The sequence below is a fragment of the Bos grunniens genome, chromosome 1, assembly GCF_055505025.1.
Source record: "Bos grunniens cultivar Pamir isolate PY7600 chromosome 1, Bosgru_T2T1.0, whole genome shotgun sequence".
NCBI classification, from domain to species: Eukaryota; Metazoa; Chordata; class Mammalia; order Artiodactyla; family Bovidae; genus Bos; species Bos grunniens.
This window is the reverse complement of record NC_141165.1, coordinates 25,256,576-25,283,887: the sequence shown is the minus strand read 5'-3', so window position 1 is coordinate 25,283,887 and position 27,312 is coordinate 25,256,576. Positions and strand designations below refer to the sequence as shown.

Sequence of the window (27,312 nt, the reverse complement as noted above, 5' to 3'; positions counted from 1 at the left end):
CATCTTTACACAGAAGTCTTTTGTATAATAATCTAAGAGTATGTAGTTGTTCTATTAATAATAATTATTAATAGTATTCTACTATTAATAATTACTAAAGTTACACTCAGTTCAGTTGCTCAGTCGCTCAGTTATGTCCAACTCTTTGTGACCCCATGGACTATATATAGTCCATGGAATTCTCCAGGCCAGAATACTGGAGTGGGTAGCTTTTCCCTTCTCCAGGGGATCTTCCCAGCACACGTAAAGTTACGCTAAAATATCCCAAATTATATTTGTAGATTTGTCTCCTTTTTAGTTCTGCCAGTTTTTTATCTGCCAGGTTGGCAAAAATTAGAATAACAATGCAAAGACAAGGAACACTTTGTTGGTAAATAGATAAATAGGTATTTTTTTCTGAATAGTACTTTGGCAACCATTATCAACACTCAAAACCTCTGTATCTTTGAACCTTGGTATTTTACACCTAGAAACTGATTCTAAAGCTCTTAATGTGCACCAAACATTGCTTAGCAGTTAAGAGGACGCATGAATTATCATGTAAGTTCAGTTCAGTTACTCAGTCGTGTCCAACTCTTTGTGATCCCATGAATTGCAGCATGCCAGGCCTCCCTGATCATCACCAACTCCTGGAGTTTACTCAAACTTATGTCCATTGAGTCAGTGATGCCATCCAACCATCTCATCCTCTGTCGTCCCCCTCTCCTCCTGCCTTCAACCTTTCCCAGCATCAGGGTCTTTTCCAATGAGTCAGTTCTGCACATCAGGTGGCCAAAGTACTGGAGTTTCAGCTTCAGCGTCAGTCCTTCCAATGAATAATCAGGACTGATCTCCTTCAGAATGGACTGGTTGGATATCCTTGCAGTCCAAGGGACTCTCAAGAGTCTTCTCCAACACCACAGTTCAAAAGCATCAATTCTTCAGGACTCGGCTTTCTTTATAGTCCAACTCTCACATCCATACGTGACCGCTAGAAAAACCATAGCTTTGACTAGAAAGATCTTTGTTGGCAAAGTAATATTTCTGCTTTTTAACATGCTGTCTAGGTTGGTCATAACTGTTCTTCCAAGGAGTAAACGTCTTTTAACTTCACGGCTGCAGTCATGATCTGCAGTGATTTTGGAGCCCAAAAAAATGAAGTCTGCCACTGTTTCCCCATCTATTTGCCATGAAGTGATGGGACCAGATGCCATGATCTTAAGTTTTCTGAATGTTGAGTTTTAAGCCAACTTTATCATGTAAACTTTATAATAAACTTCTGAAGAATAAGCTTAAAAAAAGGCTTAAGCCCAAACAAATAGTGATGAAGTCTACCTATACTGGAATTTAAGTTGCCTGACTTTAGAATCTTTAAACTTATATATACTGACTCAGGGCCTCCCTGATAGCTCAGTTGGTAAAGAATCCGCCTGCAAGGCAGGAGACCCTGGTTCAATTCCTGGGTCGGGAAGATCTGCTGGACAAGGGATAGGCTACCCACTCCAGTATTCTGGGGCTTCCCTTGTGGCTCAGCTGGTAAAGAATCTGCCTGCAATGCAGGAGACCTGGGTTTGATCCATGGGTTGGGAAGATCCCCTGGAGAAGGGAAAGGCTACCCAGTCCAGTATTCTGGCCTGGAGAATTCCATGGACTATACAGTCCATGGGGTCGCAAAGAGTCAGACACGAACAACTGAGTGACTTTCACTTTCATTCTGACTTAAAAGGATGTTTATAAAAGACAAGTTAGAAAACAAGATGTAGCATGTGATCCTATTTTTAAGTTAGCATGAGTTTATACATTCATAGAAATAACTCTGGAATAAACATATCAAAAAATAACAGAGACTTCCCTAGCAGTCCAGTGGTTAAGATTCCATGTTCCCAGAGCGGGGGACATGGGTTTGATCCCTGATCAGGGAACCAAGACGCCACATGCCACATGGTGCAGCCAAAACAAGAAAAACACATAAACACTAAAGACAGTTATCATTTAGAGGAAAGAAAAGATCATTATACAGAAACCTGTGATGAGACTGCTCACACAATTAAGACTAAACATAACTTAGTTTTTCAGCAGCTAGGACTTAAAGGATAAGACATTTATTTCCTATAACAATGTAATTCCTGTTTCTCCCATTCTGCCACATGGCTTACATTAATTCTCTCATTTCTGACTGATATCAGGTGGAAAAATACAAGCGCACATACACACACATAGACATATACTACTGCTGGAACAGCTTCCTGTCTAGAGCCGATTTATTCTGCCAATTATGGTTTACTGACTACAGAGAGCAGTTGAAAGTGGCTCATTTAAAATATGACTTGGGCCTGTTCTTAATACAACTGTCACTCTGCCGTTTTCCAAAGTATATGCACTCATGTTCTGCACTTAGGTGACAAGACAAAGAACAATGCACGCATACACGCGTTATGTGTTGTGGTTTATTTCTTCAATATTTTGTGTCTTTTTGAGATTTTAAATTAAAAATATCTCGTATCTCTGAACAGAGTATATCCTACCGATTCTTAGTCATAATTTCCATGTTATGCACTAGACTAAATTAAAACAAAGAGCTTCAGGAAGTTCCAAGATTGTAAACTTAAACCTGAGTAGGACTAAAAGTAGTTATAGTCCAGAAGCTTTATTAAAGGAAATCAAAACCACTAGAACAAGAGCAAGGTACACACTTCTTCTGTAAATGGCCAAATAGCAAACGTTTTAGTCTTTATGGGCCACACATAGTCTCTATTACATATTCTTCTCTTTTTTACAACCCTTTAAAAATGTAGTATCATTCAGACTGGCTGGCTTCCCCACTCTCACCAGAATTAAAGACTGGCATGTACTCTTGCCTAGAAAATCCCATGGACGGAGGAGGCTGGTGGGCTGCAGTCAATGGGGTTGCTACAAGTTGGACACGACTGGACTGAGCGACTTCACTTACACTTTTCACTTTAATGCACTGGAGAAGGAAATAGCAACCCACTCCAGCGTTCTTGCCTGGAGAATCCCAGGGAAGGGGCATCCTGGTGGGTTGCCGTCTATGGGGTTGCACCGAGCAGGACACGACTGAAGAGACTTAGTAGTAGCAGCATACCCTACCAAAAGTAGAGGATTGAGAAATCCAGCCCCTCACACCAAAAAAAACTGGCAGCCAAATTTTCAGCACTGGAGCAGATTTTCGTTTTCCTTCACAAACCTGACCCAAGAGGAAAACACCTCCTGGACATCAATCAGGGTTTTCTTTAAAAATGGCTCACTTAGGCCACCATCAAGTCTTTAAGTCCCCATCAATTCAGACTTTCACTCTCTAGATAACATCCAAGGATTACTGACACTTAAGTAAGCCTCCAAATGAAAAGCTGGAAACCAATTTAGAAGCAAAGAGGCTGTAAAAAGAAAAAAAAGTTTTGTTTTTTTTTAAATTATACTCAGAAATTAAAGACAAGGCATCCATGACACAAACCCAAGATGTGCTCTATAAAAGAGAAATTTTAAGAGAAAAACAACTCTTGGAAAATCAAAATCTTCACAACAAAAAAAGGAAAATTCAACACCAGGCTTAGGAAATAAACTTAACAGAGTCCCAGATAAAATAGAGCAAAAAGACTAGGAGGTGAAAAGCAAAAGAAAAAGAAAGTATTAGAGGACTAGTCTAAGAGATCCAAACAAATAACAGAAGTTTCATAGAGAGAGGAGATACAAACAGAAGAGGAAACCACTGTTATGAACTGAATTGTGTCCTGTCAAAATTCGTACGTTGAAGCCCTAGCCCCCAACGAGACTGCATCTGGAAATACAACCTTTGGTTAAAAGAGGTCATAAGGGTGGGGCCCTAATCCAACAGGACTGGTATCCTCCTAAGAGGAGGAAAGATACAGTTCTCTCCACAGAAGGCCCTGTAAGGACACAGTGAAAAGGCAGCTGTCTACAAACCAAGAAGCAAACTCATCAGAAACCAATCCCAGTGGCACCTTGATCTCCAGCCTCCAGAACTGTGAGAAAATTAGTACCGTTATTTAAAACAAATAGTCTGTGGTATTTTGTTATGGCAGTCCTAGGCAATTAATCTAACCATCAATTAAGAAATTAAAGAAAAATTACCAGAACTGATGAACATAATTTGGTAGATTTGGAGGGCACAATGAATAACATCTAGGGAAATGCACAAAACTAGATGTATTTCATGGAAGTATGCCAAGTCACAGTCTCATGAAATTAAAAAAACTCCAAAATGGCCAAAAGCATTAGGATCAGAAATCAGAATGTCTTCAGAATTCCTAAAACTGTTATAAACTAGAAAACAACAGAGAGATGCCTTCAGAATTTCTAAGGGAAATTATTTCCAATCTACAATACATTACTCAACCAACCAAATCAGTGGGAAGACCTACATAAATAAATGAAGGAGGGGTTATTAATACAGATCTCAACTTTTCACAGGAATCTACTGTGCAATATAACCCATCAAAATGAGTGGGGTCAAACCAATAAAAAAAATTATGATTCACAGAAAATAAGAAATTTAAGGCAAAGGGAATAGTTTTATGGTAATGGGGGAAATTCCAGGAAACTACTATAGACCAGCTAAAGAACTAGTTTGATCAAGTGCAAAAACTGGTAGACAAAAATAGAGCAATTCTACTCCCACATATACACACACACACACACACACACACACACACTCAAAAGAAATAAGGGTGTATGTCCACTAAAAGAGTTTTAAGTAAATGTTCACAGCTGCTTTATTCATAACTGCTTTAAAAAATGTAAATAAGTATTCATTAATGGTGATTTTTTCCCCCATATTTATTCATCCGACAAAATACAGTCATCAGTGAATAAGACCAACTACTTCTGCACCCAGCATCATGAGTGAATCCACAAACAAAAAGTTAAGTATAAGCAGCCACAAAAGAGTATATACAGTATGGTTCCACTTACATTAAGTTCAAGAACAGGTAAAAATAATCTATGGTAATACAGGTGAAAACAGTGATTACTTTGGGAGGCAAGAGGCACAGACTGGGAGGAAGCAGGAGAAAGCGTTCTGGAGCACTGGGAATGTTCTATACTTCGACCGGGGTGATGGTAATATGATGCCTACAAATGGAAAAATTCATTATGGATACACTGAAATTTGGGCACCTTACAATTTAAAAAAATGTAACAATACTGTCTCTAAACAAGTTTTTAAAGAAATCAATGGACTTTTCAAATGGATCCCACAACAGGAACTAATCAAAAGGAAAATTTTCTAAGGCCTTATACACAAAGACCTTTATTTCAAAGTTATTTATAATAGGTAAAAAAAAAAAAAAATAGGAATAACACTAAAAAAACGAGTGCCATGCAAACTCTAGATTTCTCTGGCATAGGAGAGAAATTATTTGATGTGTTTTTATTACTAGCAGCCAAACTTAATACTTATTACCCTAAGGAAGCTATCTGCCAGACAGGTTCACAGGCTACAAGGCAAAAAGGAGCTTGACTATTCGAGCAGCCTAAAGGAAAAAGATAACGACAAGAGATGCAGATAGAAGCTGGCAAAAGCTAAATTATGGAAAGTTTCACAGGGCTTTCTAAGAACATGTGGAAAGAAAAATGAGGAAAAAAAACCTGACTTCCCAGGCAGCAAATTGAGAGGTGGTACAGAAGTGTTCCTAAAATGTACCTATACTGTATCTGGAAGTGATCATGCATTTCCAAAAACTTTTCCAATGCGTTGTTTAATTAATAAACTGTTTTCATAATATACCTGGAATAGGCATGAAGTACAAGGAATATTAAATTCTTTGTTCTATTTATTATCTGAACTAAGTGCAACATGATTTTGAAGCATGTACTGAGACTTTTGGAAGGCTGGTTCACCAAGAAAAAAAAAAACCTTTCTAGATGCATTCATTTTTTAAAAACATTTCCCCAAGCCATAACCTCAATGCTTTATTCAACTGGTCTGTTTGAACAGAAATTACTCACAGCACATTTATCCAATTTAGCACTCCTTAAGTACAATTTCAGGAATAAAGAACAAGAGAATCAGTGTTTCAACAGTTTATTTTAGCAGATAATTTATTTAAACAAATAAAAATAAGCCATTCACAAACAACCAAAAAATAAAACAAAAATAGCTTCTAATTTGTTTCAGGCCAAAAATGTCAAGCATACTCTCCTGAGATATTTCACCTAATTTATCTATGCTACTTGTCTTGTTACATAAATATTAAGAAAAATACCGAAGAAACTCTCTGCGGCTGTTTTTAACAGAAATTTTAGAGTTGGGGGAGGGGCAGAGTGTGAAGAACAAACATACAAAAGCTCTCCAACTTTCCAAGTGGAACAAATGATTTTCAGAATGTTCTGCTCAATAAACAAATTGCTCAATAATCTGGTTCTTGACAGAACAAAATGAAAAAATAGCAAAAGTGTTCCTGTTCTATCAAAAAGAGCATTTAGTTAGATCAATACACTCAGATGCCTTACAAGTAATACATCGTTCACATTTACTTTCAAGGCTCCCAAAGAGTTTCTCTTTTTCAAGAGATTCAAACTAAAATCCAACAGTAAAACTTGTAAGAGATTCACTTTTAATGGGTCATAGGACTCAACAGTGGACACACCAATATTATTTTAGTTAATGCTGTTACCATACCCAACAAGCTAGAGAAAGACTTCATGTAGACTTTAAATCACTGTTTCAATGATCCAAACAAGTCAGGTCATAAAGGTTCCCCTCCCCTCATACAGAAGTTCTGAATCTAATTAATACACAAAATGCAAAGTCATGTGAAGCAAACAATACAAAACGACACTGCAAGAGATGAAAAGAAGTATAGTTTCATAAGAATAAACACAGTTTTTTTTTTTAATATAGAGAACTTGAGTTAGGAAACCAAGTAGGAAATTAAGGTTTAAGTCAGCTCTGCCTGGGTCACTAGGTGAATTTCAGTCAACTTAGTCTGTATGGATTACATTTTCCCTATGTATAAAATGGAAGGATGGATTCCAACATTCCCACAATATTGTTCCATAGTATTACAATACAAGTCCACATATTAAAAACCAAAGAAATGATAAAACAGGGCTGTGGGTTCAAAGGAAAGCAACAACACAGAGAACAGAAAGATCTAGAAGGCTGTGCGCAAGGACCAAATATGAAATGTCAACAAAATCTGACTTTACTTGCCACTTAATTTAAGGAGGAAAATTTCTTTTAAAAAATACTAGCAATGGCAACCCACTCCAGTGTTCTTGCCAGGAGAATCCCAGGGACGGGGGAGCCTGGTGGGCTGCCGTCTAAGGGGTCGCACAGAGTCAGACACGACTGAAGTGACTTAGCAGCAATAAATAGGCAGTCAAAGTGTCAACAGACATGAAGGCAGAAAAATACACAATCTAGATAAGAACAAGAGATTGGTTTGTGTTCGGATGGACAGCTCCTATAGAGAATTACTGTTATCATCAGAAAAAACAGGTTTTGAGCAGACTGTTAGAAGGCTGGGAATTCTGAACTATACCCTCAATAACAGGGAACTAATGCTGGTTTAACAATGAGGGCGGGTGGAAGCACTATTTTAGAACAAGGCAGAAGCCAGAACATACAAAGCAGGGAGAAAAGAGGCAGAAAATCCGGTTAAAAGCTACTGGGGGAAAAAAGAAACGAGTGGTTAGAACAGCTATCTGAAAGAAATTTCAGAAAATGGCTGACAAAAATTGGGCAATGTTATGTGGTGAGAGGAAGTCTAAGATAAAACCAGGGCTTATGCCTGGGTAGTTTAAGGCATGATAAATATCACCAAAACAATGTCAGCATATGGAATCAGTTTTGAAGGAAGACTATAAATTATATCTTTCAAATAAAGTGAGGAACAGACAGAATTGTTGCCTTATTAAATAATCTTTGAATGTCATTTCTGGCCCTGTCAGTTGTCTTCCTAAAACAGCACAGCAAAGTATTGACAGAGAATTTGTTAAATGCTTAGTGATTTCAAGAGTTTCCTCCAATTCTACTTATTGACTAAATAAGAAAATCATTTAGTCTTCTGGTGTAGGCAGAAAAATATCTGATATTTTTCCATATTACAAAGGGAAATAAATTGTAAAAATTGTTAAACTATAAAAGAATAAAATAGACAGGATATGGATTTATTAAGTCTTCCTGACAAGTGATTTCTAACAACATTTGCATCAAATCTACCTTGAGTTTTGGCAGGGAAGTTCTCAAAGGTGCAAAAATCCAGTGGCCTAAAATATATTTCAATATCTAACAAAACCTACCATGTATGTTTCAAGTTTTATTTTCAAGGACCTGAAAGCACTAGTAAAATCTAGACTAAATATTTAGAAAAACAAACACACAAGTTTAAAATGTAACATGAAAAAGCACAGCTGAGAAATCTTGAACATTCTGCAAACTGTTCACAATTTTCCAAAGAAGAAGATGGTAAAGTTTGCCATGAAAATGAAATAAAACTATTAATCAACCAATTCGTAGTTCTCGAGTTTCTATTAAACTATGAGTGGGATACCTATTTAAGAACTGAACATTACTGACAATTACCAAACAGAACCTTCTCCTTGGATAATTTTCCCATTTACTCTGTAAAGTCCCTGAAGGTTGAGACACAGCGCTTTCCATCTGCTTAATAAACTGTATGGTTGGTCTTTCTTACATCTACCAAAATAAGATTTTTAAAATGAATACCTCTTGCAACACTTACTCGTCCTGACTGGACAGTGAGTTTTTTTTGCTCACCACCCAAGATAGGGATAGAAATTTCTCCTTCAACTCATCCTTTCCTAACTCCCATGGTTTCTTGCCAAAGTTAACAGGCAGAATTATTTTTAAGTAACTAGTTCATTAGTGTGACACTAAACTGGGCGTCTAAAAAGAAAGGGTTCTCAGTCCCGCACAAAATTCAGCTTCCCGAGCTTCTAATGGCAAACTTTTGTGGATACACATAAGAAAGGTTACAAAAATCAACTATCAAGATACATTTTTTCCCCCGGATATATTACAACTCAAGTCAAAAGCTTACAGCCCAAGTAACTCACGTACGAATCCATAATATTAAAATAACCCAGATTTCCCGACGAGGGAAACGGCAGGGGGCTGGGTGGGGGGGAGGGGCGGGAGGCGCATCCCGAGGATGTCCATCCTGCGCACCCGGAACGGCTCCCTCCCACTCCTAGAGGTAAGCGTCCCCACCACCACCACCACGTCCCTACCTCCGCGGCCTCGGAATGCGCCACAAAGCCGTCAGGACTTTTAGAGAGGAAAAGAAAGGAGAAGGGTGCACGCCACACACTCGACCTCCCAGTCTCCGGGGGCGGCCGGCCGCAGCGGTCACCCGGACCCGACGCTCCAGAGAGGGACAGGAAGGTCGTAGGACTACGCCGCACAGGGCAGTGGCCGGAGGGTCGCGCAAAGCCGCGAGGCAAAAAGCCCAGGCCCGACCAAGCGGCCTCCCCGCCCCCTCCGGCTTAGCTCCGGGCCGGCAGACGGCGCCCCGGGAGCTAACTTCAGCAGGGAAGAGGAAGCACCGCGAGTAACGGGCTATGTGGATTCCCCGGACGAGAAAAGCCTGTCTTTGCGTCTGCCTGCAGGCAGGACCGTCTCACCTCCCCTCTGCCGAGCCCGGGCGGCGCCAGCTCACTTGAGGAGGGCAGGGACGCCGCCACGGCCGCCGCGATGGCCGTTACGGCACGAGGCCTCCGCTCTGCCGCCGCGTAGCTCTGGGGAGAGGGGCGGGGCGCGCGCGGCGGGAGGGCGGGGCTGCAGCGCCGACTGGTCGCGAGGCCCTGGGCGGACCCGCGCGGACAGGAAACCCACCTTCCTGCCCAATATGATAGGTTCAGTCTTCCCCTTCCCTCCTATCACTGACCAGAGGGCGGTCTTCGCCGCTCTGGGATTGGGCGAGCCCGCCTGTCAATCAATTGCTGTGCTGGGTGTAGCGCTGAGGCTGCTCCGCGGAGAAGGAGTGAGAGAGACAAGCGCCCTGCCTGCGTCTGGGTATTGTTGCTTCTGTGTCTCTGGCTGATTATTCTGGGACCTTCCTCCTCAGCGCCACGGGAGATTCCACAGCAAAATTGACTGCTTTCCGAGTTAAGCCCCAGCTGTTCTGGGAGCTTCCTTCTGGTTTCTGCACCTGAAGAAGGTCTTACCAGCAGAAAGTTCTTAGGGACGGGGAAAGAAAATGAAAAGCAAACAAAAAGGCCTGAACGTAAAGTCCTGGGAGAAAAATGTAAGACGTGTCCTTAACTTGAACCGCAAATGAAAATAAGCTGAGTCTGAGGGCCTTCGAAGCGCCCTGGTGCGTGGATAGCTTCCATTCTTGGCTGCGGTAGCTTTGCTGTGAGGACAGTAACTTTCGGTGACAGGTCTGTCCTTTCTTAGCGGCCCAGCCCCAGACACCTGCCATCAGTAAGTCGGTTCTCTCCACGCCGGAGCTTCAGACCCCATCACCTGCCTCTTCCTCCCCAGCCATCTCTGTGGCTCTGCTTAGGCGTTTCCCGCCCAGGGAAGCTTGCAAAGTGCACAGGTGTTTTCCCCATCCAGCTGCTGAAAGAGCCAGACTTTTTGCGACTCCATGGATCTGAAGCCCGCCAGGCTCCTCTCTCCATGGAATTTGCCAGGCAAAAATCCTGGAGCCTTTTGCCATTTCCTAGGGATCCAGCCAGAGTCTCCTGCCCTGGCAAGGGGATTCTTTACCACCTGGGAAGACATCCCTACCCTACCGGGATTGTAAACTCAAATCAGGGCAGCAACTCCCTCTATATCCTGTAATTAGGATCTAAAGTCAATAATGTAAGTGGATTTTGGATTTATTCTAAGGATCTAAATACCTTTGTATATTTTATCATGGCTGCTATGGACTGAATTGTGTCCCCTCTCAAAATTCCTGTGTTGAAATGAAGCTCTAACTCCCCAATGTGACTGTATTTGGAGACAAGGCCTTTCAGGGATAATTTAGGTTAACTGAGGTGCTAAGAGTGGAGCCCTAATCCTATAGAATTAGTGTCCTTTATAAGAACTGACTGCAGAGACGTAGACACTGTCTTGCTGTCTGTCCTCACAACTGGAAGACACAGTGAGAAGGCAGCCATGTGCAAACCAGGAAGAGAGCGTTCACCAGAAACTAACCATACTGGCATACTGGACGTGGGACTTCCAATCTCCAAAACTGTGAGAAGTTTAATTTTTGTTGTTTAAGCCACCCAGTCTATGGCATTTTGTTATAGCAGCCCAATAGTTTTATTTGTTGATACATCTTATAAAGTTTATGGATTGAGATATTTCATTCATTTTTGAAGCTGTATAAACCCATTGTCAAGAGGTTGAAACTATTTCTCCAAAATAGTTTCACACAACAAACTATTAGGTACACCTGGCTCAGTTCAACTTTAGTTTTTTAACATGTGATGTGAGTAGGGGAATGTGAATACAAATATAACAGGTAAAATAGTCCTTGCTATCAGGTAGCTTAGACCACTTCCATAAATGGGGAAAATAAACCCAGAAAAAAAATACGCTGAAGTCGTTTAACTTTAGATTTTATTTTGTAAGGGATTATGTATTTTGAATGGGTCAGTGATCCGAACAGACTGTGAGATTTTGATCCAGATTTCTTAACTACTGTGTGCCATCTGTTTAAGTAATAGAAGAAGTAAGGGAGAGAACTTTTTCATAGAAGGATTTTAGTTTCCTGTAAATACGTGTTTTCCTTTTAACTTTTCTTTAAATGTTCCCTTATCACCCTATTCTTACCAGAAACTCTTAAGAAAGAAAGAAAAACTAAAAAAATACAATAGAAAGAGAAGGAATTGAAGAATAAAAATAAGGAAACAGCAATGAGAGGAAAGCATTGGGGTAGATAGACAGGAAGTCATGTATGGAATTGCTCTATAGTGTACTTAGAAGTATGGAGCCCATGTTTGTAAGGGGTGGGTGTTGTCCCAGAGACCTTTCACACTGTCTCCTCTACTTCCAAATAGAAACATGTGCTTGACTTCTTCTTCCTCTCTTTTAGCGGAACTCAAACCAAAAATGGGAATCAACCCTGCTAATTAGTTCTGAGTGGACTAGCCAGAATCAGGCAACAACATTTAGGTCAAAACTTATGACCTATGGACTAGAAATGGGGTTTCAGATAAAGGTAGCTAATCAATCTAGGATAAGAACATATAGGTAGTTCACTTCATTCATCCCCAAGGAAAGAATTTGGGAAGACAAGGAAAGGGAAAATGAGCCTCCGTGTCGCAAGACTTTTCCCAGGAAACTATTGAGGACTTGTAGAAATGATTAGAGAGAATGATCTGGTTTAATATCACTGTAAGGACTACATAGGGCAAAACAAACAAAAACAAAATCCTACCTACTAAATCAGTAAGAAGTCACTAATCACAGTCTTGACTATGAAGTGTTGAAATTAGTGAACCCTGGTAGCTAAATTCACTTTCTGGGTTGAGTAGTATTACTCTTTTATGGGAATTAATTAAACAAAAATTTATTGGGTTCACTCTGTGTTAAGCACTACAATACATACCAGAGATCTAAAAATCAGTCTTAAAGGAGCTCCATCCAATGTCAGAGAATGACATTTAAACTGATATTTATTATTTGTATAGTAAATGCAGCAATAGATGTCTACAGGGAGACATTAAGCCACAATGCGAGGGGAGGTGTGTGTGTGATTAGGCTAGTCAAGGTAAATAAGTAGGCAAAGAAGAGAAGGGCTTTTCACATAGAGAGGCCTTCATAAAAATATTTCTTTTAGTTTTTTAAAAAAGGAAGTATGCAACAGCAGAATATTGCTAGAGCAAAAGATGACAAAGTGTAAGCAAGAGTGGGTTATGCAAGTTAAGGGCCTTTGTTTTTATACTATAGGCAATGAGAAGCCATCAAAGGGTTTTCTTAACAGCACTTTAAACTGTCATTCTGTTGCTTTCTGGCCTCCACTGTTTCTGATGAGAAGCTGGCTGTAATTCTTATCATTGTTTTTCTGTAGGTTAGGCTGCTTTTAAGATTTGTTTCTTTATCTTAGTTTATCAGCAGTTACACTATGTTTCTAGGTGTGATTTTCTCTGTATTTATGCTGCTGGGGGGGGTTCACTTATTTCCCTGGATGTGTGGATTGCTGATTATTGTATCTTTTTATTGAATCTGGAAGACTCTTGGCCAGCATTTCTTCAAGTATTTTTTTCTGCCTGTTCTCTCTTTCTCTGACTACACTTAAATTTATGCTAAATTTCTTATTCCTTAGTACAGGTCATCCCAAGATCTGTTCATTTTTTTCAAATCTTTTTGTTTCTTTGCTTCAATTTGCATAATTTCTATTGAGAGCCAGTAATTCCTGGAAAATCTGAATGTTAACATTTTCCCAAAAACACAAACACCCTACAAATGGCTTTGGGTTCCTTTGGGTTATTGTCCAAAGGCATGTTAGTCAAGAGAACAGAAATCAAGATATTACAACAGAGAACTTACCACTGGGTGTTGATGGACTGGAAAAGCAAAAAGGGAACGCTGAAGTAGCCCAGATGTGGTAACTACAGAGAGCAGCTATCACCTCTAACCTAGCAAGATACCAGCTGGCGTAGGAAAAATGTAGTTTGCAGGGTCTGAGCCATAGCATCACATAGGAAAGTTATAGATGAGTGTATCTGAAGTTGCTGCTGCTGCTGCTGCTAAGTCACTTCGGTCGTGTCCGACTCTGTCTGACCCACAGACGGCAGCCCACCAGGCTCCTCCGTCCCTGGGATTCTCTAGGCAAGAACACTGGAGTGGGTTGCCATTTCCTTCTCCAATGCATGAAAGTGAAAAGTGAAAGTGAAGTCGCTCTGTCCTGTCTGACTCTTAGGGACCCCATGGACTGCAGCCTACCAGGCTCCTCCATCCGTGGGATTTTCCAGGCAAGAGTACTGGAGTGGGGTGCCATTGCCTTCTCCAATCTGAAGTTAAGATAGCTCAATAACAATAACTTAATAACCAGTAACATATCAACATTTGTTTGTACTAAATTAGTAAAAACTTCCCAGATTGGATCCAAATTAACGCTACCTTATGCAGTTTTACAGACTTTTAGCTCTTTTGAAAGGAGAAGGCAATGACACCTCACTCCAGTACTCTTGCCTGGAAAATCACATGGGCAGAGGAGCCTAGTAGGCTGCAGACCGTGGGGTCAGTATCAGTCAGATAAGACTGAGCGACTTTGCTTTCACTTTTCACTTTCACGCGTTGGAGAAGGAAATGGCAACCCACTCCAGTGTTCTAGCCTGGAGAATCCCAGGGACACAGGAGCCTAGTGGGCTGCCGTCTATGGGGTCGCAGAGAGTCGGACACGACTGAAAGCGCCTTAGCAGCAGCAGCAGCTCTTTTGAAAAGAATCCAGTACACGAAGTTTTCAGTTTTCTGCTGTACAATGATCACCGTTAGTGTCTTTTCCAGGAGTAAGGAGTACCTTTGCTGCCCCTCACACATGTACTTGCTACAAAATCATAAACAAGGGCAGGTTTGGAAGAGACTGGCATAACTGAGGATGAGTAGACCCTCCTGCAACATTCAGTCTCACACCATACGGCACAAAAGGGCATAAGTAGAGCTTGCAGGAATCCATATTCTCCCTACCTCCATTTCCTACGCATTGCCTAATATGGCCAGAGCAAGAAGACAGTTTCCTCTTCTAAGGTAGGATGACCACCATTGCCAGTGAAAAACCAACTCCTTTCCTTTGTTTCCTCTTTCTTGCCTCAACTCCAGCTACTTTACCCAGCCCAATCATCTCTAGTTCCCTAATGCAAACAGACGACAAAAACAGGGCTTGGTATTCAGCATTTCATCTTACAGAGTTCTGAATATTGAAGGATTTTTGTTGAACACTTATAGAATATTGGACATGAACATTTTTTCTAACTTCTTAATATTTAGGACTGCTGAATTTCCACTGGAAAGGAGTCATTTCTTCAAGTCTTATGTTCTTTAGTGCTAAAAGTTGACATTCTCTACCACCTTTTATTATTTATAATAAATAATAATTTTATAATAAAAATTACCTTTTATTGTTAACAGCAAAGAGACCAGATTCATGATATTCCACATAATTTAATATTTAGAAGACTAAATTTTTCTACATCTGCATATATTAATTATATATAGCACTCTGTCAGTTATACAACACAAAAAACCATTTATGGGTGAACATTAAAATGGCAGTGTACCTATTAGTAACTGAACATTAACAAGGTAATAATCAAGTATTCATTTAATGGGAGAGTCTAGTATTTCCTGATAATCCTGCCTTCTTAAATTCCTCCAGTAAAGTTTATAGCCAGCAAGGACAAAAACACTAATCATAATGATTACCCCTCCAAAGACATCATAGACACTAGGAAATATATGTAACACTAGAAGCTGCAACACCATTGCTACCACAATCTCCAGATGTTGTACTGTGCTGACCAAAGCTGGATGGAATTTGTCTAAGGCATAATAAACTCCCAAGAAGGCTGCAGTAGAACAAATGCATATAGCAATTAGATAACTCCAGGTTTCTCCATCTAATGGGATGATGGGTTCTTGAAGAACAAACATAGTAGATATTCCCCAGACTGTCCCAGTCCAACCAAATGTAAACAGTGCAGTCCACATGCTGATCTTCTCCTTAATGGATCTGTATACTATCATGGAAAGAGCAGTGGTCAGTCCAGCCATCACAGTCATAGTGTACCCAAAGGCTTCTTTCCAGGCATTTAACAAAGAATCATCTTCATCAACAATGTTGGGGATCATGACAAGACAAACACCTACGATGCTGCAAACAACTGTAGCCATGTCAACACAAGCCATTTTCTCATCTACAAGTAAAAAAGCCAAAATCGCACTGAAGACGGTGGTTGTGGCTCTCCACATAGTGGTCCCATTGCTAGGAGGAACTATTGAAAATGATGTATAAGCACAGGTGATAGAGATGACATTGCATACACCGTAAAAGAAAAGTCGCAGTCTGTATCCACTTGGTCCAAAGGGGGCTTCCTGGTAGTAACACACAACTAACACAGATAAGACCTGCAAAACAGAACGGATAAAAATCAGTTCTAGAGATGGAACTTTGGAACGATCGGAAACAAGCCTAGTGATAAGAGCTACACATCCATGAGCCAAAGCAGATCCAAACAGCACTATCCACATTTTTCTGGATTGAAAAATATTTTTTTCTGCAAAGCTCTGGAACTGTCCAATTTCATTGGTCACTGGGTCTTCTGTTGGAGGGCAGGTATCCATGGTTCCAAAGAAGGTTCTTCCTTTTCTTTTCATTTCACTGAGCAGGCCTTTCTTTGAATTTTCTTCCATAAAACTTCCATAGTCTTCATTGATTTCTTCATATCCACCATCCCCAGGCTGAGGATAATGAGACGTATATTTCACCATTACTGTGTTTGGATGTATTTTCACCCGTTTTTTAACTGGATATTTTTTGGAGGGAGAAGTATCCATTTCTCCAGGCAATCAATTCTATTTAAGAAGGAAAAAAAGACAAATGTACATGTTCATCAGTTGAATTATAGCTTTAAATTCCATTATAATCTCATGCATCAATTCAATAATAGAAAGCAGAGGTTGTAACAGGAGTTTTTTTTTTTTTTCCTAAAGTAATAGGAAGAGATGATCCGACAATATGCCTTATCAGTATACAAGCTCCAATGAAATTGTCTACCCTTTTTTCACTCTCATCCTAAGCCAGCCCCAGTTTCTCATCATGATTATTCTTTGTCTCATTAAACTGTATTTCTCTAAATAATAACTGATTTTTTCCATTTTTTTCATTCCTACCTCTCTATCAACCCAATAAGATAAACACAAAAAAAATAAATAACAAGGTAGATCAAACCTCTCCTTCTGATTGTGTCATTTGTCTATAAGTTATTAAGTCCAAATGTTTTTGTATAATCACTTCTGTATGATACAAAAACTAGTATTATGAATTATTGTGACTTTTTAAACATTTATTCTGGATTCCCATGCATCTTCAGATATATGGAATACTGAAACTAGAAAATAAAATTTTCTTTTTGATTTTGTGACATTCATGCACTGTTGGTATATACAACTTTTCTGATGAGCAACTGGGCAATAGGTTTAAGATTCTAACTGAAACTGCCCTTCAATTCAGCAATATCACATCTAGATTTTACCCTAAAGAGATGAACACAAGATGCTTTTTACCTTATGTGTTTTTTAAGAAAGGAAAAAATAAAAGTACATATTTATATTTGTTTATATAATATAAAAAGTACATTAAGGAATTATGGAAACATACAAGGAAACTAATAATCATTGAGGTGGGACAGGAAATAATAGAAAACATTTTGTATACTTTTTAATATATTATTTGAATCATGATAATTGTTTACATTTTTTTTTAAAGTTCATCTGGTATTGAGAAAAGAGAGCACATAAAAATGTTGGGAAAATGTATGAATAGAAGACTTCATTGTAGCACACCAGAATGACCCTCCGTACTACACTATGCATCCGTTTAAAATAATAATGCCGATCTTTACTGATGTAGAAAGATGTCCATGTTGTATGAAGGATTTGCCATGGTGCTAGCATATAGTAAAATCTCAAAGAATATTAATAAATTCAGCTTCCTTTCACCTATAATTAACCCTTTTGAAACACTGGATGTCTTCTACAATCTTATTCTTTCTTTGAGACCAGTATTTGTTCGTTCAGTTCTCTTTAGTTCTTTTCCCTCTCCCCAAGAACAATTTGCTATTTCCTTCCCAATGATTTCTTCCCCCCAAAACAAAAAAATTTAAAAAGGAAACCTTTTTATTTTTTGTCTTCATGACATATTTCCCTTGTTCATTGCCAAAAACTCATCAGTTCCAGGATCTTAAACCACAGTCCAGAAATCAAATCCCATTTTGTTCTTTAACACCATCTGGGTAAACCAACTGTTCCTATTTATTCGTTTCTCTTGTAAATGACACTACCTTCAGTTGGAAGAGTCATTTTAAAAAACACCACCTGTGCCTCCAAGCCCTTCAGTCCCTGGCCTGGATCTCCAACTTGCAGTCCTTCATGCATAATGCTATTAAACTAATCTGGATGTTCTCTTTTTTTCAACTTTTATCAGGATATTTCCACTTTGAATCATTACTTTAGCTTTAGTCACAAACTGAATTAACAGTCTTGGTCTCCCAAATAGATTTTCTGTCCCTAAATTCCTCATTTATGTTTGAAATACCACTATCTTTGTAATTCCCCAAGCTAGAAACCAAGAAACACTCAATTATTCTTTCTGCCATCACATTCCATTTGGTCATTTATTTTATTGTTTTTGTCTCTGAAATATTTCTCAGACTTTTCCTTTCTCCTCCAATTTATTTTAGCTTTTGAATCTGGATCAGATTTTTGCAAATTCCCATCTAGCATATTGCAACAGCATCCTAACTAGTCCCCTTGAATCCTAGTCCTTCTCTTCTAAAATCCAACTATATTATACTACTGTCACATTAATGCCTTTAAAAGATTCAAACAAAACAAAAAACTTCCCTCAAGCTTTTCCCATTCAAGAACATACACTATTTCCTACCAACTACCTCACCGAGTCTCAACTCCTCTGCCTAGCTCTCAAGATCCTGCCTGGCCTTGCCCCTATCAATACTTAGCTCCTTAACACAGAGACTTCACTCCAGTGTTCTCCCTGTCCTGACACCCCACATTACATGTTTCTCTTAAGTCTTTATTCCTACTAGTTTCCTCTCTGCTCCCACTTTATAAACTGCTCATCTTTTAAGAAGGCCCAGTCCAAATCCTGCCTTTTAGAAATACACCTTCCCTGACCACTCCACTTTTTTTTTTTCCTTATTTAACAGCTGCAATAGTTCTAATTTTTGTAATCTCATCACTTTGTTATTTACTTGTCTCAACTCAGTGGAATTTTATCTGCAGTCATTGTACCCAAATTTGCTGTTAAATTGCCTTTCCTTGCTAGTCAGCAAGTATCTTTTTCTTTTTTTCAGCAAGTATCTTAATGACATCTCATAACTTCCTATTTGCTGAAAATTGTTAAAATTGTAGTTTATATCCATCAAAGCTTTTCCCTTCCCACTGTAGCCAGATTTCTAGTCCCAGGAGCGTGAATAGGGGAAGGACACATTCTGCTGTTTTACTCCTTCTGAGAGAAAGGAGCTAGGCTCCAGCTTCTCTGGTGTATTGGCAGAGGGAGGAAGAGAAAGGACACATATCTCAGACATTGGTTGCTGCTGTGTGATGGCTTTTGGATGTATAAACTTGGCTAGGCTGAACTACAGTCCCGAGTTATTTAATCTAACACTAATCTATGTGCTGCTATGAAGGTTTTTGCGGATGTGACAGAAGTCCCTAATCAGCTGACTCTAAGTTAATAAAAGAAAGACTATCCTGGGTGAAGTGAAGTGAAAGTCACTCAGTTGTGTCTGACTCTTTGCAACCCTATGGACTGTAGCCCATCAGGCTCCTCTGTCCATAGGATTTCCCAGGCAAGAATACTGGAGTGGGTTAACCTCTGACCTAAACAAGTAAGCTCTTTCAAAAAGAGATTAGGCTTTCCATGACCTCAGAAATTACAAATAGTTCATGCCATTAGGGTTCCAGCCTTCTCATGACCTTCCTTCCTTACTACCTGTGGACAAGAAGCTTTGGCCTGTTCTCATGGTTTCCAGCATGCTCCTGATCTTTGCTTTCTGATTGCCTGCCCTACAGACCACAGACTTCGTTATCCAGCCCTGACAATTAGCCAGTTCCTTACAATAAATATCCTACTGGTTCTGTGTCTCAGGTTGAACCCTGACTCTAATACACGGTGAAATTCTGTCTTGGATTGTTGTCTTTGTTTCTGTACTAACTCTAAAAGGCCACTGATAGTCTCTAGGTTGTAGACATCCAAATGCAGGTTATCTTGCATCAGTTACTTAGTCTCCCCAGTGCACAAAGCCCTGGTGTAGGCTGCTATGGGCCACAGGTTTTTGCTGTTTGGGTTCTCTTGCCTGTTGGGAAGTTCTCTTAGTGAGGCACCAACAGTATTCACTTGACCCCAGGAAAGTCGTATATCCTTACCACTCCAGTGAGTATTATATCAGCAACTCACCACTGCCCCCTTCTCTCCAATCTTACTTCTCTTTGCTCGAGCAAGTAAAGAGCAAATTAAAATGTGCTGTCTAAGCAGACTTTCAGTTGGAGGAAGAAAGCATACCCAGTCGTTGTAAATAATGATTTGATAACCTTCACCCTCTGGAGAAGGCAATGACACCCCACTCCAGTACTCTTGCCTGGAAAATCCCATGGACGGAGGAACCTGGTAGGCTGCAGACCGTGGGGTCACACAGAGTCGGACAGGACTGAAGCGACTTAGCAGCAGCAGCAACCTTCACCCTCAGTAGATTTTAAAGGGGAATAGCCCTCTCCCCTCCCCATTAGGAAAAAGCACAACACTGTTCTTAGACCAAGGACCCATAACAGATATGACCCCTTTGACAGATTGTGTTTTCGAAACAGAGCCACCAATCTCATATCTCCCATACTACATATCTAGCTTTTTTTTTTAATGTGAGTTTGACATTATTAAATAAGTAGGGTCTATGCTCCTTCCCTTTAAAAGTAGCCCCACTTTTGTGACTATTTCACCAGTAGCGTATGGCAGAAGTGACTTGTTATTACTTCTGAGATTAAGTCATACATATAACTGTGCCTTCCTAGCTGCAGCACTTGTGCTTGGAGCTCTGAGCTAGCAGGTCAGTAGTCTGACTGCTCAGAAGCCACCATGCTGTGAATAAGCTCAAATGAGCCATGTAAAGAAACCGCATGGAGAGGTCCTGAGACTGAACAGAGAGAAATTCCTGGTCAGCCCCCAGGTGCTCCAGCCCCTGCTGTTCCAAGTCCAGCCACTCATCTGACTTTAAGTATATACGAGACCCTGAGTCAGAATTGCCCTTCCAAGGTATTTCCAAATTCCTGATCTTAGAAACCATGACAGATAGTGAAATGAGTGTTGTCATTTTAAGCTACTAAAGCTTTGGAGTGACTTGTTACCTGCAATAGATAACTGGAACACCCTATTTCCTTTCCCAGGATTTTAAGGAATGGGAAGGAGGAATGGTCTTAATGATAATTTAAAGTCCTCTTATATTTGGACCAAGTTGATTGGCTTTTGAAGTCGGACATTTTGTCCCTTGTTGTAAGATCCTGGATTCTACTTCTGAGGTAAGAGGAAAGTTTTTTGTTTTGTTTTCAAATAAGTATAGTTGATTTACAATGTTTTAGTTTCTGGTGTACAGCAAAATAATTTCATTAGATATATGTATATACATATATATCCACATGTATATAACTGAATCACTTTGAGATATATATATATATGTATACATACATATATATGAATGAAGAAGAAAATTTTATTCAACATCCTGTTAAGCACAGATTAGTGTATTTAATCCTAGTCCAACTGCATATTTTAAAGTATTATTTGAACTGTGTCGTCTATTTCATTTCTGTCACTGGATTAGTCTGTACCTGATATCTTCCAGGTATATCTCAACACCTTTAATATTATATTGTATCCCACTGATGCAGAAGTCAGTCTTATACTAAAGGGATACATAAAGATTTTGGGTGTTTTGGTTTTTTTGGCTGCACCATTCAACATGTGAGATCTTCCCTTACCAGGGATCGAACCTATGCCCCCTGCATTGGGAGCATGGAACCTTAACAACTGGACCACCAGGGAAGGCTCAAGATCTTATTCATTCTCTCTAATTTTCATTTAATTTCAGGCTTTGTGAGTGTAATTCTTGAAGAGAATCTGGAATCCTGACTAGTACTTACATTTGTGCACATGTAAGTCATTCAACCTGTGAACATTTCAGTAAATAATAAGGCACCATGTCCCCAGCACCACTCCAGGCTCTATAAGTAGAAAGATAAATAAAACTAGTGGAAGAGAGAGCAAGCAAATCAAATTTAATATTTTTAGAAGTCAATAATGCAAGTAACTACTTGAATACAGGAAAGGGCACATACAAAAGGCATCTAAACCCAAACACGGAGGATCTTTGCAGATTTCCAGGTGGAAAGGATGCCTGAACTGGGGCTTTAAGTATATGTAACCTACAAATAAAAAAAGAGGAGAAAGAGAAAAACCAAAATTTTTTTTCTAGAGATACAAAATTTAGGAGTCAAAAATGTTGATTTTGAGTTCTAGCTCTGCCACCAAATAGAGCAATAACTATGTCTATTTTAAAATAAAGAGTTTTAGATGATAATTGTTGGGATCTTTCAACTCACTTCAAAATCAGTTTGTCAGTTTAATGAGTTCACATATCTAGTGTTTTGATATCCCTCCCATGAGGGATCACCATGTAATTCAATGATCACAACTTTCTACTACCTGCTCTAAGTTATTCTGACCAATGTGCCAACTCAACTTCTCCTCCTTCTTGACAGAGATGAGGAATCTGAACTAATTTCATGGCTCCAGGGCCCCTGACTTTATATGGGGATGTCCTCCTCCCAGGCAGAAATGTCCATTTCAGCTGCCTAAAGCAACTCCCCTGAGCAGAAGGAATGTGAAACAACAGGACCAGAAGACTAGCCTCCCCAGCTACAAACGTATCAACTTGAAATGCTGGGCATAAATGGATTAAAAGGATACAGAGTTGGTATCTGCTTGAACAATGGGCACAATTCAAACCTGAAAGCAGTATTTGTATCCAAAAAGGTCCTTTCCTATGCTACATCCCACAACATGAGGCCCAAGATCACTTCTGTCCTAAAGTTGAAAATATTAACATTGCATCCCTATCATTTTAGTGGGAATCCTTAGACATAACCCTTATGGTGCCTAAGGCAAATGGCACTTGGTAATAAGAACTTCTTTCTTTAGTTAGCAGACTAACCCCTAAAATAGTAAAAAGTCTTAGATATAAAGCTAGCTAGTGCAACTTGATTATAAGACAGTGATTTAAATGTAGGCATTGATGTGATATTTGACACTCATGAGTCAGACTGGCTTTGAACTAAATATTTATCAGAAACTGATAGGTTACTACCTTATACCTGAGAAGCCAAGTCCTGAGAAACCTTATTACCCTGGAACCCTTGGACAGTCTTGCCCCTGAATGAAAATAAAAAGACCATACCTAACTGGTCACCTGAAAGGGAAGACCCAACAACCATCTTTCTGGGATATTGTGAGATATCACGATATGCATAGGATCTGTGCTATTAAACATACCTTCTGAGACCTACTGAAAGAAGCCATTCTCCCTCCAAACTGATGAAAAAGGGGACCATATTCTGATGCTCCAAAGGCTGTGAGCATGAGTCCACTCATCCTTGTGCTGAACCCTGCCTAGCATAACCTTTAACATCTCTCTTTAAATTCTCTCTCTTCTCCACTGCAACCCATGAGCATCATTTAATTCTGCTTGTATTTTATTAATACTCTTTGAGTCTATATCTTTTTGTAAAAGCCTACTGTTTTAGTGGGAAAAGAACCTCCTTTTAAGCTCCAACCTCTGGAACTAGAAAATTAGTTCTTAAACAAACTAACAAAGTAGGATTTGAAAGACAAGAATGATAAGTGAGAAATAACAGAGTAGAAAGTAAAGAACATGCCCTTTCTTAAATCAGTCACACTTAGGAAGTGAGGGATTTACCATGAAGAAGTAAATGTCTGCCCTTCTTAGAAGGTGTGATAATATTCACATTGTGTGTAAGTAGTAAATGATCAAAATGAAATAAGTCTATAAACAAATCATGAAACTGAACACTTTTATGAAGATGTAAATAAGGGGCTGCAAGAAAAGTTAATTGTATAAGATTTCAAATACTCAGATTATAAAAGAACCAACATAAGCAAATTCAACTAAAGGAGGGAAAAAGAAGATACATACAACCTAGGAATCTCCTATGATAAACCAACTGAATCTCTTGTTGTTGTGTCTAGTCACTAAATCCCATTCAACTCTTTCAAACCCCACAGACTGCAGCACACCAGGCTTTCCTGTCTTTCACTATCTCCTAGAGTTTGCTCAAACTCAAGTCCCTTGAGTCTGTGATGCCATCCAACCATCTCATCCTCTGTTGCCCCTTTCTCCTCCTTCCCTCAATCTTTCCCAGCATCAGGGTCTTTTCCATTGAGTTGACTCTTCACATCAAGTGGCCAAAGTATTGGAGTTTCAGCTTCAGCATCAGTATTGCCAATGAATATTCAGGACTGATTCCTTTAGGATTGACTGGTTAGTTCTCCTTGCTGTCCAAGGGACTCTCAAGAGCCTTCTGCAGCACCACAATTTGAAGGCATCAATTCTTTGGCACTCAGCCTTCTTTATGGTCCAGTTCTCATATCCATACGTGACTACTGGAAAAACCATAACTTTGACTATACAGACCTTTGTTAGCAAAGTAATGTCTCTGTTTTTTAATACATTCTCTAGGTTTGCATAATTTTTCTTCCAGGGAACAAGATCTTTTAATTTCATGTCTTATAGTTATGTACTCTTGCCTGAAAAATCCCATGGACAGAGGAGCCTGGTAGGCTGCAGTCCATGGGGTCGAAAAGAGTTGGACACGACTGAGCGACTTCACTTTCACTTTTCACTTTCATGCATTGGAGAAGGAAATGGCAACTCACTCCAGTGTTCTTGCCTGGAGAATCCCAGGGACAGGGGAGCCTGGTGGGCTGCCGTCTCTGGGGTCGCACAGAGTCGGACACAACTGAAGTGGCCTAGCAGCAGCAGAAATTTACTTGGAGCCCAAGGAACAAAAAAAAATCTGCCACTGTTTACACTTTTTCCCCATCTATTTGCCATGAAGTGATAGGTCTGGATGCCATGATCTTTGTTTTTTGAATGTTGAATTTTAAGCCAGCTTTTTCACTCTCCTCTTTCAGTTTCATCAAGAGGATCTTTAGTTCCTTTTAGCTTAGGGAGGTATCATCTGCATATCTGAGGTTATTGATATTTCTCCCAGCAATCTTGATTCCAGCTTGTGATTCATCCAGCCTGGCATTTAGCATGATGTACTCTGCATTTAAGTTAAATAAGCAGAGTGACAATATATGGCCTTGATATACTCCTTTCCCAATTTTGAACTAGTCCATTATTCCATGTCCGGTTCTAACTGTTGCTACCTGCATACAGGTTTCTCCTCTCAGGAGGCAGGTAAGGTAGCCTTGTATTTCCTTCTCTTTAAGAATTTTCCACAGTTTATTGTGATTCACATAGTCAAAGGATTTAGTGTTGTCAATGAAGCAGATGTTTTCCTGGAAGTCCCTTGCTTTTTCTATGATCCAACAGATGTTGGCAATTTGATGTCTAGTTCCTCTACATTCTCTAAATCCAGCTTGTATATCTAGGAGTTCTCAGTTCATGTACTGTTGAAGCCTGTCTTGAAGGATTTTGAACATTATTTGCTAGCATGTGAAATGGGCACACTGAATCTCTATAAAAATATAGAAAGACATTTCAAAGAACCTGGACAGAATCATTCTAACTCAAATATATTACTTAGGACAGATCCCTGGGCCAGGAGGATCTCCTGGAGAAGGAAATGGCATTCCATTCCAGTGTTCTTTGTTTTTTCTTTCAAACTTTAAACTTTTTATTTTGTATTGGGGTATAACTGATTAACAGTTGTGGCAGTTTCAGTTTCAGCCATACATATATATGTATCCATTCTCTCCCAAACCCCCATCCCATCCAAGCTGACACATAACATTGGGTAGGGTTTCATGTGCTATAAAATATATCCTTGTTGGTTATCCATTTTGAATACAGCAGTGTATACGTGACCTTCCCAAAGTCCCTAACTATCCCTTCCCCACTGGCAACCATAAGTTTGTTTTCTAAGTCTGTGAGTCTTTCTGTTTTCTAAGCAAGTTCATTTGTAACATTTATTTTTAGATTCCACATGTAAGGGACGTCATACAATATTTCTCCTTCTTTATCTGACTTATTTCACTCAGTATGACACTCTCTAGGTCCATCCACGTTGCTGCAAATGGCATTATTTCATTCTTCTTAATGCCTGAGGAATATTCCATTGCACATATGTACCACATTTTCTTTATCCATTCCTCTGTTGATGGACATTTAGTTTGCTTCCATGTCTTGGCTATTGTAAACAGTGCTGTCATGAATATTGGGGTGCTTGTATCCTTTCATATTATGCTTTTCTCTGGATATATGCTCAGGAGTAGGATTGCAAGGTCATATGGTAGCTCTATTTCTAGTTTTTTTAAGGAACCTCCATCCTGTTCTCCATAATGGCTGTATTAATTTACATTCCCAACAACAGTGTAGGAGGGTTCCTTTCTCTCCATACCCTCTCCAGCATTTGTTTGTGAATTTTTTAATGATAGACATTCTGACTGATGTGAGGCGTCTCATTGTAGTTTTGATTTACATTTCTCTAATAACTAGTGGTGTTGAACATCTTTTCATATGACTATTGGTCATCTGTATATTCTCTTTGGAGAAATGTCTGTTTGGATCTTCTGTCCATTTTTTTTTTAATGGAAACTAAACAATTTTATGTAATCACATTGCTGTGCTCCTATACAGTCAAATGGAAATTCAAAGGACTTGATTTTTCTGAATGTTTATTTCAGAAAGTTAGAATTGGATGCCTGAAAACAATAAAACTAATAATATATTAATATATAATGTTAATAACATACAGTTGGTCATTCTTTTTCCTATTCTACCACAGCTAACTGACTGGAAGTCAGTTTTAGTAACTACTACTAACATAAGACCTTCATCAATAAGTGAAGATATATAGGAAAATCCATAATATAACTAAAAAACATCAAAGATAATATGATGATAAAAAAATACAGTGACATCTTAGTTGGTATAAGAAACAGGATAATTAAGAAAGCAAAGCCCATGATCACATACAGGCCACGGAAGCCTGTGACTGTCACGAGTGTTGACTTCTCCTTTATCTGAGGTTGTAAAAAGTGCTTTGTAAAATCCTGAGGTTTGCAGCAGTTGTAACCTCCTGAAGAGACTTCAATCAAAAGGGTTTCTAGAATATTCTAACGATTTCCATCTACCAGGCTGTGGTGAGCTCAAGCAATACATACTCCAGAGGACAGAAGACAGACATGTTGGGAAGTGGGAATGACTTTTACTGCACTTAGGGAGAAAGGGCATGTTGCTACTCAGCCTAGTACAAGTGTAGAAGCAACACCTCAGTGATTCAACCTTTAAAGACTCTATAAAAATGACAACAACTGGTAGGAATAAACCTTCAGAAGTGCCTTCTCAGACCTCCCG

At 39.4% G+C, this 27,312-nt stretch overlaps 2 protein-coding genes and 1 long non-coding RNA gene across 17 annotated transcripts in view; 1 reads left to right on the top strand and 2 right to left on the bottom strand.

Moving 5' to 3' along the window:
- NCK1 (NCK adaptor protein 1) overlaps positions 1-9,722 on the bottom strand; it is a 76,875-nt gene extending 67,153 nt beyond the window's left edge. For 7 of the 11 annotated variants that reach the window (XM_086356426.1, XM_086356005.1, XM_086356277.1 and 4 more), the window contains exon 1: positions 9,607-9,722. The gene's annotated coding sequence lies outside the window, so the exon portion shown is untranslated. Of the gene's footprint in view, positions 1-9,213 lie in introns of all 11 variants that reach the window. The other 4 variants (XM_086355932.1, XM_086356181.1, XM_086356599.1 and 1 more) reach the window with 2 other exon arrangements.
- A 197-nt stretch (positions 9,723-9,919) lies between these two features.
- LOC147379143 (uncharacterized) lies at positions 9,920-26,705 on the top strand. Of its 2 annotated transcripts, none has more exons than XR_015147517.1 (4): positions 9,920-10,792; positions 21,101-21,232; positions 21,802-21,865; positions 22,472-26,705. It is a non-coding gene; the product is annotated as an uncharacterized LOC147379143 (long non-coding RNA). The 2 variants fall into 2 exon arrangements; XR_015147522.1 differs by having other exon boundaries at positions 9,944-10,229.
- Positions 15,066-27,312, bottom strand: part of SLC35G2 (solute carrier family 35 member G2) — a 36,421-nt gene continuing 24,174 nt past the window's right edge. For 3 of the 4 annotated variants that reach the window (XM_086355427.1, XM_086355500.1, XM_086355582.1), the window contains exon 2: positions 15,066-16,495. In XM_086355427.1, the coding sequence (XP_086211553.1) occupies positions 15,242-16,477 (1,236 nt within the window). In that variant the 5' untranslated portion in view covers positions 16,478-16,495 and the 3' untranslated portion in view covers positions 15,066-15,241. Of the gene's footprint in view, positions 16,496-21,853; positions 21,935-27,312 lie in introns of all 4 variants that reach the window. The other variant, XM_086355664.1, reaches the window with a different exon arrangement.